This window comes from Mus musculus, chromosome 17 (genome assembly GCF_000001635.26).
Source record: "Mus musculus strain C57BL/6J chromosome 17, GRCm38.p6 C57BL/6J".
In the NCBI taxonomy this organism is placed as follows: Eukaryota; Metazoa; Chordata; class Mammalia; order Rodentia; family Muridae; genus Mus; species Mus musculus.
The window spans coordinates 50,977,257-50,994,216 of NC_000083.6; the positions used below are offsets into that span (position 1 = coordinate 50,977,257).

General features: G+C 34.6%; 1 protein-coding gene across 7 annotated transcripts in view; it reads right to left on the minus strand.

Moving 5' to 3' along the window:
- Positions 1 to 16,960, minus strand: part of Tbc1d5 (TBC1 domain family, member 5) — a 448,076-nt gene that overhangs the window by 244,133 nt on the left and 186,983 nt on the right. For all 7 annotated transcript variants that reach the window (XM_030250062.1, NM_028162.4, NM_001285991.1 and 4 more), the window contains exon 4: positions 7,349 to 7,418. Coding sequence is in view for 6 of the 7 variants with exons in the window: in NM_028162.4 (NP_082438.3) it covers positions 7,349 to 7,418 (70 nt within the window). In the remaining variant the exon portion in view is untranslated. The remainder of the gene's footprint in view (positions 1 to 7,348; positions 7,419 to 16,960) is intronic.

Sequence of the window (16,960 nt, forward strand, 5' to 3'; positions counted from 1 at the left end):
GATCTCTTTTTGTAGTCTAATTGCTCTGGCTAAGACTTCAAGCACGATATTGAATAGGTAGGGAGAGAGTGGGCAGCTTTGTCTAGTCCCTGATTTTAGTGGGATTGCTTCAAGTTTCTCTCCATTTAGTTTGATGTTGGCTACTGGTTTGTTGTATATTGCTTTTACTATGTTTAGCTATGAGCCTTGAATTCCAGATCTTTCCAAATCTTTTATCATGAAGGGGTGTTGAATTTTGTCAAATGCTTTCTCAGCATCTAATGAAATGATAGATCATATGTTTTTTTCTTTGAGTTTGTTTATATAGTGGATTACATTGATAAATTTCTGTAAATTAAACCATCCCTGCATCCCTGGGATGAAGCCTACTTGATCATGATAGATGATTGTTTTGATGTGTTCTTGGATTTGGTTTGTTAGAATTTTATTGAGTAGTTTTACATTGATATTCATAAGGGAAATTGGTCTGAAGTTCTCTTTCTTTGTTGGGTCTTTGTGTGGTTTAGGTATCCGAGTAATTGTGGCTTCATAGAAGGAGTTGGGCAGAGTTCCCTATCTTTCTATTTTGTGAAATAGTTTGAGGATTATTGGGATTATTGGTATTAGGTCTTCTTTGAAGGTCTGATAGAACTCTGCACTAAACCCATGTGGTCCTGGGTTTTTTTTTTTTTTTTTTGGTTGGGAGACTATTAATGACTGTTTCTATTTCTTTACGGGATATGGGACTGGTTAGATCATTTATCTGATCCTGATTTAACTTCGGTTCCTGGTTTATGTCTAGAAAATTGTCCATTACATCCAGATTTTCCAGTTTTGTTGAGTATAGGCTTTTGGAGTAGGATCTGATGATTTTTTGGATTTCCTCAGGCTCTGTTGTTATAGCTCCCTTTTCATTTCTGATTTTGTTAATTTGGATACTGTCTCTGTTTCCTTTGGTTAGTTTGGTTAAGAGTTTATCTATCTTGCTGATTTTCTCACAGAACCAGTTCCTGATTTTGTTGATTCTTTGTATAGTTCCTTTGTTTCTGCTTGGTTGATTTTAGTTGAGTTTGACCCATAAGATGAGGAGGAGGAAGAGGAGAAGGAAGAGATGACAACTACAATCTACTTGACAACTTCTAGGTGAGCACTATCTAAAAGAGTCAGTCAGGTAAAAGTTAAGTTCTGTATTTCACTTTCCACCATGAAAATAATTACATATATCAACCAAGCAGCTAAAATCTGATTAGTACAACTTACATATTTTGTTTTAAGTTAATTTAAATAGCATCATGTAGCTCATGGTTCCTGTTATTTACCTTAGAGTGTTTTAAGGATACCACTCATAGAGACATTTCATTTTAAAAGCAGACAACTATAGAGGTTCAAGGAATATCATGACAACAACATACATGACACAAACTAACACAACACACCAGAAGAAAGAAAACCACCATCAAAACCTAAATAATATACATGGTTAAAAGCTGTGTAAATGATGCTACGACATGGTATATAATCACCCTAAATGAAAACTGCAACTGCTTAAAACTGAGACAGAGATGTGCCTTCTTCTTCCCTCGCATACACTGCATCGCCTGTCCTAGTGTTCTGCCACCACCACCTTCCCCGGCTCTCTCACATATAGTAATGCTAGGAGAGCAAATCTCCACAGATGACTATGTTGTTTATTAGTTACCAAAACATTCAATGCTAAAAAGATCTGGGTCATGAGCCCAAATAAAACAAGATTCAACAACAAATATAAGAAGATCCAAGAAAATAAATTTTAAAATGAAGCTAATGGTCCATGTGATAAGATAAATTTAATAAGAAGTAAATGATGCATTTAAATTAGTTTGTATTAGTGTTCTTTGGAAAACAATTACATATGGCCTGTGAAAACCAAAGCATCTCTTGGTGAAGGACACTGAGGATCTCACTCACTCAGAGATGAAGTGCCCTGGCTATGGTACTACACTAGAAACATTTCACACTTTGGAAGCTTTATAACTTCAGAAGAATGGTAAGTGCTTTGCCATGTGAGCATCCCAATTTACAATTTTGGGGCATAGTTGGTAAACAAACAAGGTTAAAATTTTGAAACACATGTTGAGGATTTTCAGAAATGAAATGTGCAAATAGTATACTTATAAAGAAAAATTACAATTCGTTTTGGTTTGTTTTTGAGACAAGGTCTCACTCTAAGTAACCCTAGCTATCCCGAACCTCGCTGTGTAGACCAGCTTGTCCCTTGAAGTCAGAGAGATCCTCGTGCCTCTGTATTCTGATTCCTGGAATTAAGGATGTATGCAACTATGCCTGGCATGAAGTTACACATTCTCAAAGACACACATAGAGAGGGTGACATGCAAGGTGTCAAGCATGGTAAAATGTAAATCACAGCAATCACTTCTTCACTCAACAGAAAAATGTTGATATTACCAAAATATTCCTAAGATCCAAGTGTAATTTTTGTCTGGATGTTGTATGTACTGGCAAAACAGTTTTTTGTCTCTGCATTAATTAACAGTTTGTTTACATAGTTATCCATTCCACTTTGTAAATTAATTTTCCTTAGCATGAATATAAATGGGTTTTGATCTTCGTAGCCATGCATTGTTATGTTAGCACGGACATTGTTATGTTAGCATGAACATAAATGGCTTTAGTTGTGATCTTCACAGATAGCACTGCTATGTTTCGGCTTGTTCACTTCCAATTGCTCAGTTCTATTTTCAGTGGGTTTTCCTTATGTCTTCATGAAACGTAACCAACAAGCCACCTCTCTAACCCACGTGAAGAATCTATTAAGCCTTCTAAAAGGCACACAGAAGAATTTCGTAGTTTCCTTCTTATCCAAGTAACTTTCACCTATTTAATTTTTTAAAATCAGAACTTCTAACTAAATCATTGCAATCTTCTGTTTGGTGGCTATAACTTGTGACTGAATATCAATTGGATTTGAAAATTGTATGTGTCTACTAAAATCTGCAATGCTGTACTTGAAAATTACTAGGAAATTATTCAGTTGTCAAAATCCAGAAAAAATACCAGTAGTACACTTTCCTGAATGGCACAGCTTAAGAAACCACATTCAAAATTGGGGTCAGATGGGATTAAATAGAAAAAAATAATAAATTTGATGATTTACCACTGTATACATGAACTATGAAAAATTAGAATCAAAGATAATGTACATGTTCATTTTAAAACAAATTACAATGACAACATTCTATCCTATGCCACTTATAAAATACAAGATGATGAATGAAAACTTTGAAATATTTTCAGTTTCCAAGTGAATACTAACTGTTTTGAGTTATCTTTAAACAAATTGGCTAGTAAGCCAAATTTACCACAGATTTCTGGCTAAGTAAACCCAACCTATGCTTTACAGATAATTGAGGATAATTTTCTATGTTGGAATTATAACTTAAAAGTCTAAGTAAAGTCCTACATTAACTAAATAAAATATATGTATATACATGAGATCCTTTGAACTTTTGTGGAAAATCATCATTTTATTTCTTAAAGAAGATATGTAGAGACATAGTAGTAGTTTTTAAATGTTCACCTTCTATTTATTTCATAGGTCACTTATATCATCTAATCAGATAATTAAAATCACACAAGCAGCTGGTACTACAGCTAAACAGATTAATGTAATAGTCTGAATTCATATGTGCTGGCAGTGGGCTACGTCTTTTGGCAGGGAGAAGGTCAGCTGTCCTTGAGAAGAGGTGTTGGGTAGAGACAGATTATCTCTTTTACAATGTGACCTCATGCTACATACATAGCCTGTCAGGCATCTTCTCAGAACTTAGAGAAACTATCTTCTCCCATATTCTGCAAGATTCTCTTTTAATTATTATATAAGAAATAAAGAAAGATCAATATCTGACAAAAGACATTAACATTGGCCTTTAAAAAGTATAAAATATGATCTATAAAATCAAAAATGCCTTTTCAATTTTTAGAAATTTTAAATTTTAAATGGTTAGGAGATATGTAATCAAATTCTAAGTAAAATTTCTAAAACAAGACATTGCATAATAATCTTATTGGTGTTTTAGGAGCTAATTATAACTATAATCTATTTGAATCACTGAAGGAAGACTACATAAAGATACAAATGCCAGATAAAGCCTCCAGATAAGCACTAGGCACACAAAGGCTAAACTCAGCGTCCCCTGAGCGTTAAATTTCAAAACTTACTTGTTCTACTTCCAGATATTAATTTGTGACATTGACAGTACAACAGCTTGCCCTCATCTTTAACATTTGTAGAATTAGTTGCACAGAGGTAAAGGAAACACTGTTTCGGAAACACTGTTTCAGAGACTGCGCTGCAAGATTTCTTTTTAACTGGGAATGATAGAAAAAGCCTTTTATCCCAGCACTAGGAAGACACAGGCAGGTGGTTCACTGAGTGCTCAAGGTCAGCCTGGTCCACATAGAGAGTTCAAACACATCCAGGACAACATTGAAAAACCCAGCCTCATAAAAAACAACAACAACAACAACAACAACAACAAAATAGAAGTTATGTTCCGTTATACAACCAATTCCCAAAGCTTGATGACAACAGAGCTGACAGTGACAGTGTTGTAACATGAGAGTAACTAATATTCAGCCCTGACCACTTGACACTATTCATGTCAACTCAATTTCTCACACTTCAAAGTGTGCACACAGGAGAACCACTTAAAGTCATCAAGGCATTTGCAGTCAGGATTATCAGCCAATATACAGTACTGAGATATTTTTTAAAGTAGCAAGCCCTACAAACTATGGACTCTTGAAACTTGGCAACTTTGTTTTACAATAATACAATCACAAGAAGGGAAATGGGAAGCAGTACTGCTGTGACCGGCTTGGAGTCTCAGCTCCATGAGAGGCGGAAGCAGGTGCATCCCAGTGCCCGAGGTCGGCTTAGTTAACATTAGGACCTTGTCTCCAACAACAAGTAAAGCTTGTGCTGCAGATGCAGCGTAGCTTACTCTGCTGCTGGGGTGTGCAAGCCTTGAGTAAAAAGACAAACACTCCCAAGATTAAGGTGCCCAGTGCAAGACAGATGATAGAAGGGGGCAGAGCCCACTGATGAAACAAGGCAAGGATGTTAGCAGCTGACAGTGGTGACCGTAAGTAACAATTCCTTGGCTTCACGCTCCCATTGTCTACAAGCTTTCATTCATACTTTTTCTCTCAGTCCTTTAAATACTCGTGGGAAAGAGACATGTTAAACACTGTATAGCCATTCTACGGCTGCACCTATCCGAGAAAACAGCATGGGAATGCTTGTGCTAGGCTGAAAGGATCAACTGTCTTAACTATACAGATTTATAGTCAACTGTGGTGGTACATGCCTTTAACATCAGCATTAAAGAGGTGGAGGTTGGGGGGTCTCTATGAGTTCAGGGCCAGCCTGGTCTACATAGTGAATTGCACACCAGCCAAGTCTCTCAAAAGAAACACATACACATGTAATAAAAACAAAAAAAGATATCTGAGGCACTTTAGATAGGGCAAACTTATACAAAAAAGATATACATTCTTCTGGTAAACTATTTCACATTGGTTTAAAAGAGCTATAATGATAACAAAAAGAATTCACATTTTCAAAAGTAAATTTTAACTCAGATTCTGCTACTCCTGTAGTGCGAATCTGCATGAATTTCTGGTTTTAGTCAGTTAACATCAATATGAAAATATACCCTAGAGCTGTGTTTCAATGAATTTTACATTTAACCTAAATGTCAAATTCAAAAATAAGTTAATTACATTATAAGAGCTATTGCCTACAGGGTAAAAAGGAATCCTAGTTTAACACCTTAAATACTATAATACCATTTAATAGCAGCATTGCCTTGCCAACTATCAAAAACCTACTATCATAAACTATACCAGTTGATCTTTTTACCTTGCTCTTTTAAATTATAATAAATTAATGCCTTAATATTACAACAGTGATGGGCATTAATTAAAAATATTTAGTTAACACAAGTACCCACTGGGCAATACATTGTAACAATAGCTCTTTTTCAAAACAAAATTACCACTCAATGAAATATTTTAAACTCTGAACAAGTCAGGGACAGCATAAAATAACTATCTTTAAATTAAAACATCCTTTTTAATATAATGAGTTAAAATATGAATGTAGTTGTAACATTTATCAATAAGATGTACATAGATAAGAAAGAAATGGTTTTCCTTTGCAATATCTTTTTTCCATTTGCTTCATTGAATTTGTACTTTAAAAAAATCGTATCATAACCATAGATTTTACATGTATGAATATTCCTCAGTTCTATGCTAAGTGTAACATATGGTTTTCTTTTATACTCAACTCTGTTATTTATTTTGATCAGCAATGGCATGCCCAGTTAGCAATTTTATCTATTATTTAATATGCCATATTTCAAGCTATACACTATACTTTAAGACTAAAAGGAGGATCTGGAGAATGCAACATATAAAGGTAATATGGGTACTGTGAAAACACGGTGGCAATGTACAAGCTTCACAGCTGTGACAGCATCCCTCTATAACACTGTGGGAACAGAAGTGACAACTGACAAATGGATAACTTATACAAACCCCAACTACCATGACATAAGAAGGTCAAATATAAACAGATTGTAATACAGTATTATTCACGACATTCCTACCAGTGCTTTTTGTATACAGGGCCCTTGCTAACAGAGTGCCTGTAACCTGAAGAGATAAATGACACACTTCCAATGAATTAAATGAAGTAGGTCCATAAATAAAGACATTAAAAGATCACGGAGTAAATTTGGTATCTTTCTATGGAAGCTCACTCAGTATGCAAATGTGTTGTCAAGTGTACAGTGTGTGTGCATGTTCCAAAGCATTGGGACACATCATTAGAACTAAATAATTACTCATTAGAATAACGTATATAAATTAAATCATTTTTCATTTATCTAAGGGCAACTTATAATGCTTAAATATATTAGTACTGAATTTGCAAGGGGTTTCCTACAAGGAAAATCAGTTCCATTGGTTCCATTATATACATTTTCAAATATTACTGGAAATAATCTTTCTTTTTCTTTGGTTTTAATGTAATAAAGTAGAAAATTAATAAACATTATAAAATTAACAAGACAAAAAGATAAAATATGCATGTAAGAACTTAGAAGGTTATTTCTGTTATTTCTTAACCTTGCAGACTGTCGTGTACCACAAAGTCCTTTATCTATGAGATATTTTAAAGGCATGGTTATTAATTAGTTCCTGCTATTCTACGGCCAGAATTCTATAAAAGTATGTGTCTGGTATGCTATCTTGTAAACATAACTTGTAACAAAAGCTGTGAATGTATGTAATTTTCACTTACATATATGAATTGAACGTCCCTTCAGTGTCTAAGGTAGAATTTGATCCTCTTCCATTTTGACTTAGATCTCCTAGAGACAAAAATAGAAACACTGAAATAACAGAAATTGCAAAATTGAGTATTTCCATTAAAAAGCACTATGTGACAGCTCTACGTAGTCTCACAGTAAAAAATTTCAAAACAATAGATATATATCCTGCCCTTTTCTATCTTCCCAATTATCTTTTGTACTCAGAGCTTTTAGGTTAAAAACTCACGTGTAGGTCAACATACAAACCAATATCAAAACTCTTAATTTGGGTAGGAGACTGCCAAAGTAATTGCTAGCAGGCAAAGTATGATAACTTTTGTTAAATTTCTTTTATGGATCACAGAAACACAGGAACTTATAAACCATTTAACTACATGCTGATATTTATGAACTCTTTTGTTACAAAGCAGGTCTCCTTTCTAAGCAGCAGTATAGTCAAAGGGGTAGAAGTAGAGAACAAAGCTAAAAGCTATGCCACTATCCAGCAGTCTCAAAAGCAGACAGGCAAAAGGAAACACACAGGGAGGTGATGAGCAAGAATACATTTTTAAGGAACCTTCCAGTATACCTTAACATTTCTTCTAAACCATGTTTTTAACTGTTGATGTTATATTTGAATGGTTAAAAACTAAGCAATACAAAGCTTGGAGAGAAATTTCAACAAAAGACATATGTTTTCTGTAATAAAATTGTTTGCACATAAAAACAAGAATATTTGTAAAATCATATTTAGAATATATGTGTGTATGTATGCAAATATCAGAATCAATATTAAAGAAGAAAATAAAATTTTAAACTATTTTAAAGGTTAGCAAGATCCCAGTTAAAAACATCTTATACTTAGAAATTTAGTAGTTTACTTCATTAAACACATATTTTAAAATACTGCGCTCATGAAGCAGTACATGATTAAATATATTATTTCTTCCTCAAAGCAAATTAGGACCAGAATATAATTAAGTTTTAGAGTTCTAATCCCTGCAATGTAACTTTCAAAATCATTTCACATTTAACAACTTAATAATTTAGTGATATATCAGTTTTCCTGAGATTATAACAATAGACCTGGTTATATCAAATAGTAATTGTAAAGATTTCAGTTTAAAAATGAGATTTAAATTTTTGTAGATAATACTAAGGTACTTTTTTTCCATAATTATGCCATTCATTAAATAGCTCCTGAAAACGGAGATGAACTTCCTGTGGCGGCCGTGTCTTGTTTCACATAAGAATGCCAATTCCTCTCCAGAGCTGCGTGTTTCTGACCAGCACTCAAACGCTAGGGAGATTCTTACTTAGCTTGCTGAACCTTTTAATAGGATGCCTTTTTCAAAATATCTTCCCAAGGTGTTTCTGACTGCTTATTTTAAACATAAAACATATTTCAATCAAAGAGAATGACAAATACACAGACAGAAACAGCAAGACCAACTAACACCACAGATAACCAAATGGCAAGAGTCAAGGGCAAGAACATAAGCAACAGAAACCAAGGTTAGTTGGCATCATCATCAGAATCCAGTTCTCCCACCACAGTGAGCCCTGGATGACGCAACACACCAGAAAAGCAAGACTCTGATTTAAAATCACATCTCATGATGATGATAGAGGACTTTAAGAAGGTTTTAAATAACTCCCTTAAAGAAATACAGGAGAACACAGATAAACAGCTAGAAGCCCTTAAAGAGGAAACTCAAAAATCCCTTAAAGTATTACAGGAAAACACAACCAACAGGTGAAGGAATTGAACAAAACTATCCAGGATATAAAAATGGAAATAGAAGCAATAAGGAACCCCACAAAGGGAGACCCCCTGGAGATACCAATAGAAACAACAGAAAGCCCACATACACAAGGAAGCTGAACAACGCTCTATTCAAAGATAACTTGGTCAAGGAAGAAATAAAGAAATTAAAGACTTTTTACATGCTCTACAATGTACATAGCAGCCTTATTTATAGTATCCAGAATCTGAAAAGAATCCAGATATCCTTCAACAGAGGAATGGATGCAGAAAATGTGGTATATTTACATAATGGAATACTACTCAGCTATTAAAAACAATGACTTCATGAAATTCACAGGCAAATGGATGGATCTAGAAAATCCTGAGTGAGATAACTCAGTCACAAAGGAACACACATGGTATGCACTCACTGATAACTGGATTTTTAAAAAAAAGGATGACAAATTATTTACAAAATAAAAGCAAATGTTTATGATTATTATAGTTGTGTGTAAGCTAATTCTTTTACAACAAGGGTGAGATTACACATATAATATCTTATTTCAATTAAAATTAGTAGGATTATCATAATCTGAAATGATAAAAGAAATAGTATCTCAGTCACTAAACCTAATTTTCCTGTATTCCATGCTCTTTAAAAGCTTGCAGACACTTCGTGTGTGTCATTCCAGCACCAGCACAGAGCAAGCATTACTGCTATACCCTGACATCAGATGCTTCCTCATCTTTAGGACTAAAGATTGCAATTAGTGAGGTAAATCTCACCTACATAACTCTTGCTCATTTCAGCTGGATTCCATAAGAACAAGTATTTAAAAATCATTCAAATAAGAAAAGCTGTGGGGATTTTATTTGCTTTGTTTGTTGGTTTATTTTTGAGTGTCTCACTGTAGAGCTCAGAGGACCTAAAACTGGCTATGCAGATGAGACGCCTTCCTCTGCTAGGTTTAGTCACCACAATACCATGTCTAGCGCTTTTCTCAATAGCCATATTTTATTATAAGATGTTGCACACATTTTGTATATTTTCCATAGTTTGTAATTGTCACCTGAGAAAATGCCACATTAACTGTAATTTCCAAGGTGCAAAAGACTGTAATAAGGAAACAAAAAAGCAGATTTTCCTTCTCAAAAATATACCACATAAGGAGTGAAACTGTTTCACTAGCAATATCTGTGAAAATTTTCAGAATTTGTTACACAGGGAAAAGTCAATAAAGTTTTGAAGTGGGAAAAACAGCTTTGTCCTTTCAAGCCTACAGTTGAAATTATTACAGCAAATGTTTATGACAGGAACAAGTTCTCAATTTTAGTATAGATGTTTTAAATTCTTATTCTGGAGTAAACGACTGTTGAAAGGTTTACACACACACACACACACACACACACACACACACACACACACACACACACCAGAGTTTGTATTCCTAGAAAACTGTACATAAAGGATGCTATGTACTGTAGGAATCTTTATTAATGTGAGACATTTGGAGGCGTTACCACTGATAACCAGGAGAAAACAGACAGACAACAGAAACTCATCCTTCATTTAAACTGTGACATGCTAAGAGCGCATCTAAAGATGAGAAAACCCCAAATAAAAACTACAAGCAAATGTCATTCTATTACTAATTTGCTTTTAAATGTAGTAAAGTAAGCATTAATTTCAAAGGGAAGGAAGTAAGTGCAATGACAATATAATCTTGGAACGTATGTGTAGTGTTCCTCTAAAATATCAACAGAGGGTGCAAGAGAGTTTAATATGTTTTTAGGTGTCCTCGTAATTTGGGAATCAAGCTGTCAAACAACCAACAATAAGTGCAACAAGACTGTACAGACTGATTTTCACTCACATAGACAGATAGAAACACACACACATACCCTGCATGCACACACACAAAAAGGCTTTAAGTGTTAATATAACACAAATACTCAATTGTGTTTTAGAATACTAAATTTCCTTTTGTTTGAAAAGTAATTTAACAGCGTAAGACAATTTTCAGAATATAATTTCGATTTTAAAGGTATTTCAAAACCTAGTATACAAAGGGACATGGCGATTTTAACTCAGCTTATATAATTTAAATATGTATATGAATTATACACAAATATACAGTATAACAATCAATGTTATACAATAATTTACAATATACTCTAGTTTATATCTTTAACATCAACTCACCAATTCTTGTAGCTACAAATGTGTGAAATTTACGTATTATTATTATTATTATTATTTTTACTATTATTACTTGGTAAGCAACTTCGTAAAATAAGTAACACAAAGTAGTTTGGCTCTTCTATTGTCACTAAATGAAGTTATCAGTACTGGGGCAGAATTACATCTAACTGTGTTGTTGGCCAAAGGGGTCCCATGGAAATCCGCAAACAACTCAGGTTGTCTTCAAGGGAATAGGTGGTTGATCTGCAGACTGACAGCAAGGCTATATTGCTGAAGACAACACAAACACAAGGAGGTTCTCCTCATTGAACAAGGAGAAATTGATCTGGTGTGTCCACACAGTACCTTCACCCCTACTTTATAGGTCTTTGATATAGGAAGGTTCTCTGCACACTACCAAAGGACATATGTAAATACCAACCCAGCACAAACTCTCATCTCCAGTGGAGTCCTCCCTGGAAGAGAAAATGGTGGCACGGAGAGTGAGAGACCTTGGAACACTCAGCCCCGTGGAATGTCTCAATCAAATCTCTCCACTCAGCGCTCAGGATATCCCTCAGAAGAGAAGATAGAAAGTGTAAGAGCCAGAGGAGATGCAGGACACCAAGAAATAAGGCTCTCTAAATCAACAGGATCGAAGGTCATATGAACTCACAGAGACTAGAGACCAAGGCAGCATGCACAGAGCTGCAAGCTTTTGTATCAAGTCCGGTCTGTACACATGCATTATGGCTTCCAGTTCAGTGCTCCTATGTGATTCCTGAGTGTGGGAACGAGTGGGTCTCTGATTCTTGTGCTCTCTCCTTGAGCTCTTTCTTTTCCCTGTTGGTTTTGAACAACTCCGATATACTAGTTTTTGTTTTATGTTTTATTACATTTCCTTATGATCACAGAGAAGCCAGTCTTTCTTTTTGAGAGACAGAAAAGGAGTAGATCTAGAGGGGAGGTAGGAAGGAACTAGGAGAAGAAGAAGGAGAGAAGCCATAATCAGGAAATATTACGTGAGAAAAGATTCTATTTTCAATAAGGGGAAAAATTAAAAATGAAGTAATATGCTCATTTGAAGAAAAAAATGTTCTCAATTTGTGTTAGCTGGAATGATTATACAAATCCCCAGTATTTTCAAGTAATAATTTCTAACATATATGTATCTAAGTTATTATGACAATAATCATATAACTGTAACTTAAATTTCAAAATAGGATAAGTAAACTCAAGATATTCTTTTTGCTTTAACTACACTCATGTTGAGATAATGATATTTATTTGTTTGATCCATGAACTGTTGAAATCATGCTAAGTGAAGATTTATAATAAGTTTCTATAGAAATTTTTTATGCACCAAGATCTATCTGTTTCGAAAAGAATAAAAATATTTAAACTAGGTTAAAGTAGATAGACAAACACTACAGATAAGAATAGTTACTCAAATGTGCCTTTAGCTTACATTTGAAAGCACTGAATTTGAAAGTATCACCGCAGGCTAAGTCGGAACACTGAAAAACACTGCACACTCAAGAAAGACCTGTCAGAGAAGTGGTATTTACTTTTTAGGTTTCTACTAGTGTATAGGGGAGAGGCTTTGATTCAAACTAAGATTAGAAAAAGCAATTAAATGTTTTATTAACTTTAATATCCTCAGAAAGCATGATTAAAAATATTATGGTTAAAATGTAGTCATGTGCCGATACACAGTATTTTAAAGCAAACTGTGAGGAGACAGTTTAATCTTCTTTATTATCTTGAATTTATCTACATTTTAAAGATCAAATAATGGTCTGATTAATTTCTCTATCTTAAAATTGTTATTTTTAAATAATAAAAACTCTTTGGAAAGAAAATATTTTTTGGGCATTGTTTTAAGTCAGATCAACTTGTCTCAGAGAATAGAGGTTATGTATGTCATCAAGATACTGAGAAAAGTTTCATGAAATCTTCATGTTACATTCAGTACCACATTTGCTCTTTTGTTTGTTTTGGTTTTTGTTTTGTTGTTGTTTGAAACAGGGTTTCTCTGTGTAGCCCTGACTGTCCTGGTACCGTGGACTAGCAGTCCCGGAAATCAGAGATCCACCTGCCTCTGCCTTCTGAGTGCATATTTTAAATAGCAGAGAATCAAATGGTGCAGTGGGCACAGCCCTTTCCGCAAATACACGTAAACACCTGAGGTTTTATAGATATTATAGAATATAATATTATAGAAAGCTAATATGGCTATCATGTCTGCAACTCCAATTCAAATGACAGAGATCCTGGTCCTCCTTACTCACTAAGTCTAGCCAAATCAACAAGCACCAAGTTCAGTGAAGCAATATTGTCTCAAAAATTAAGGTGGAAAAAAATAGGAGAGGCCATTTGATGTTGATCTCTTGCTTCCAAGAACCAACCCATGTCCACACCTTCCAGGAACTGACCCATTTAAACACAGATACACTATCTACACTCAAACATGCTCACAAAGTTATAAAAAAGAAAGGAAAAAAATTCAGAAAATTATGAAAGGAAAGTAGCAGAAGGTGTTGCTGGGTTTCCCGTGGAGGTGGATGGCATGGATAGTTGTAGAAAGAACTTGCTGAGCTGGTGGGGACAGCCTATCACTAGAAGTTACCTTCTGTGAACTGTACTCTGAGCAAACTTAGGGCACATGACACAGGACTTCATGATGAGTCCTGAGCAATAGAGCTCTACAGACTGTTAGAAGTAAGTACACAGCTTGGAGAGTGATTAACAGAAAGGCCATACTGAGGCTCTAAAACATTTCCTAGATAGCGTCAATGATCCACAAAATTCTCCAAAATAATGAGCTTCTACAGTCCTGCACATAACTATGTCTTACTATAGGAAAAATTTATTTTACTAATATTTAACAAAAGATACTAAGTTATGGTCTTATTTTAATAGTAATGGAACTTAGCACTGAGCTACACCAACTCTACAGGCTATCTGCCATGACCACAGCAAACCCTTACTATATACATATCCTATTTCCAGAGAGGTTTGCAGCCTACAATGTTGTAATTTAGTTAATCGTAGTTATTATATTTCTATAATAATAAAATCTGAATAGGCAGGAGAGAGCACACGAAAACAGACTTAGAGAAGAGCTTCCTAAAAGTAAGCATGGCGTCAAAGAGTATTAGAAAATATTCATTTAAACATAGACAATAATATTAAGGTCAATGAATCATACACTTGAAATTTCACTACAAGTTCTCCCTGTTTAGACAAGACTGATTCATCAAGTGACAATCTATAAATACAGTCTAAAAAAAAAAAATACAAGTAAGAATTTTATTAAAACTTTGGATGACTAACACCATTTTGTCTTAAGAAAAGTTGGTTTGGTTTTTTTTTTTTTTTGGTTCCTTAAGACAGTATTAATAATGGGTGTGCAAAACTTAATAAAAATGAAAAGACATCCATTAACTGAAACACTATAGGGAGTTAATATCTTTTTTGTTGTATCTAAAAAATTCAAATAGAAACTATTTGCAGGGTATTAACTGCCATTTGTTAACAATGGTAACTAATCTCATTCATGTTTTTTAGTTGATAATTGAATACATTCATTCAATATTAAAAGAATTTTGAATCTAAAGTTTCAAAGTTCATACAAAAAATCCAAGATAAATGTTTTCAAGCATATCATTAATATTACAAAACATCTATCACTATAAATCAAACTCACTGGAACCTTCATACTCAATTAAAAAAATTATGAGTCCTTCAAAATTCCAAGAAGTAATGAATCAGAAAGTATATATAATTTGTAAAATGTATTTTCTATTAAAGAATTGTTACTTTAAAAATAGCTTATAAAATTTGAAACCTATAATTACTTGCATTTACCATTTTATAATGCATAATTATTAACAGAAATGACAAACTTGATAATAATGAAAATTAAAAATTATTATATTATTATATTTTAAAATCTATGACAAACTAATTATCAAATTTAACTATTACTACACACCATAACAGATATCAAAGTAATTGGTTATTGATTTTATACAAACTAACAAATTAGAAGGTATCTAGAAAAATGTTAAGTATGCCCTAATTAATAAATGCATTTTCTAATTCAAGTTTGCATTCATGCAACTGGACCAATGTGTTAACTTTCCTAGGATTTTAAAATTCAATGGCAAGGCAATTGTTAAACACTTCTAGAACTGATCTTACAGAAAACAGAAAGCAAGAAAAATATATTTGAATAAGGAGTTTCATTAGGCTGCCTCAATACAGGCCTTTCCTACTATAAAAGGGCAAGATAGTACAGAGTTTCCTCTACCTTGTATTCTTGCTGAGTCCATTTCAGATTTAACTATAATTTGATCTCTTTGATGGAGAAACCTGTGGAAAATTACTTAAATGATTCTAAAAAACTAAGGTCAAGATGCCCCAGCTAATTTATCTGGGCTTCTGTTACACTACCTGCTTGAGCAAAACGTTATTTATTGTTTTATTAAAACTCCAGTTTATTGTGTATTATAGCTTCTGCCAAACTGCTTGCTTGCACAAAATATCCACCTATAACTGCCAGATGAGATACAGGATAGGGTTTTGCCTTTAAAAGCACTTTGATCTAAATGTCCGATACTACATTTAGGTACAGAATATCTAAGTGTACTCCCAACTAACAGGAATTGACTTTTAACTGACTGTGGGCTATGACATAACTGGTGGACTCCCTGAAGCATTTTAGAGGTTCAGGTTGTGCCCATGCCCCAGTGAGAGCCTTAGAGACTGGATCCCAAAACTGATGGTACCCACAGGAGTAGGAAGGAATACTCTGGCTATAGAGGAGTCCTAGAGGGTATGTACCTTGATTTATCCCAGGCGCTGGGGAAAACCTCTCCCAACAATCACTGTCTAGTACTCTAGAAGCATCTGAATCCAGTTCCCCAAAAGACAAAAGTCATCTGATTCGGATGACTCCAAAGGTTAAGTGTCATCTGCAGGAGGTGACATCTAGGTAGGACACAAGAGGAGAAGACATACAGGAGCATAGATTCTGCATCACAGAACTCACCTGGCCTGTTCAGATACATGAGTGTATGGTAGCCACCCCTGGCTGACTTTACTATGTGTCTCTCAGTATGAGAGATGTGTGTCTATTTCACTTTGTGTGTTTTTGTCAGTTATATTGGTTGGAGAAACAGATCTAAAATGGGGAAGTAGTGAGTCATTGCAAGACTGTAGCCATTACTATCTCTGAGACAGCACATGACTTCCTGAAGGCTCACAGGCCACAGTGGGCTGACCACCCATGCTGCAATATCCTGCTTTCCAGGGGTGAAAGTGGCTGCACAGCAGCTGGCTACTGCCTTTTGCTATGATTACACCAGCAGCTCCCAAGTGTTGCAGCCACCAGTTTCCCTGTAGTAAACAATCGTTCTCTTGTAAAAAGTACTTCCATTCTGGCTTACAACCTGTGCTCTTGTGGTATTGACTCTAAATTACATTTGTCTTGGCCAGGGCACTCAGAGGAAGTCAAAACCTCTGCCTGTTCTCTCAGCCATTCTAGAAGAAATTGATCTATCTCTTCCTGACTGTTTGGTTCTGTCTTACTTAGGTGAATACTGCTCTAGGTGAAAAAAGGTCCTGTTCCCTGTGTGGAAGAGGGCAACAGCCCAGCCTCTCATCCAA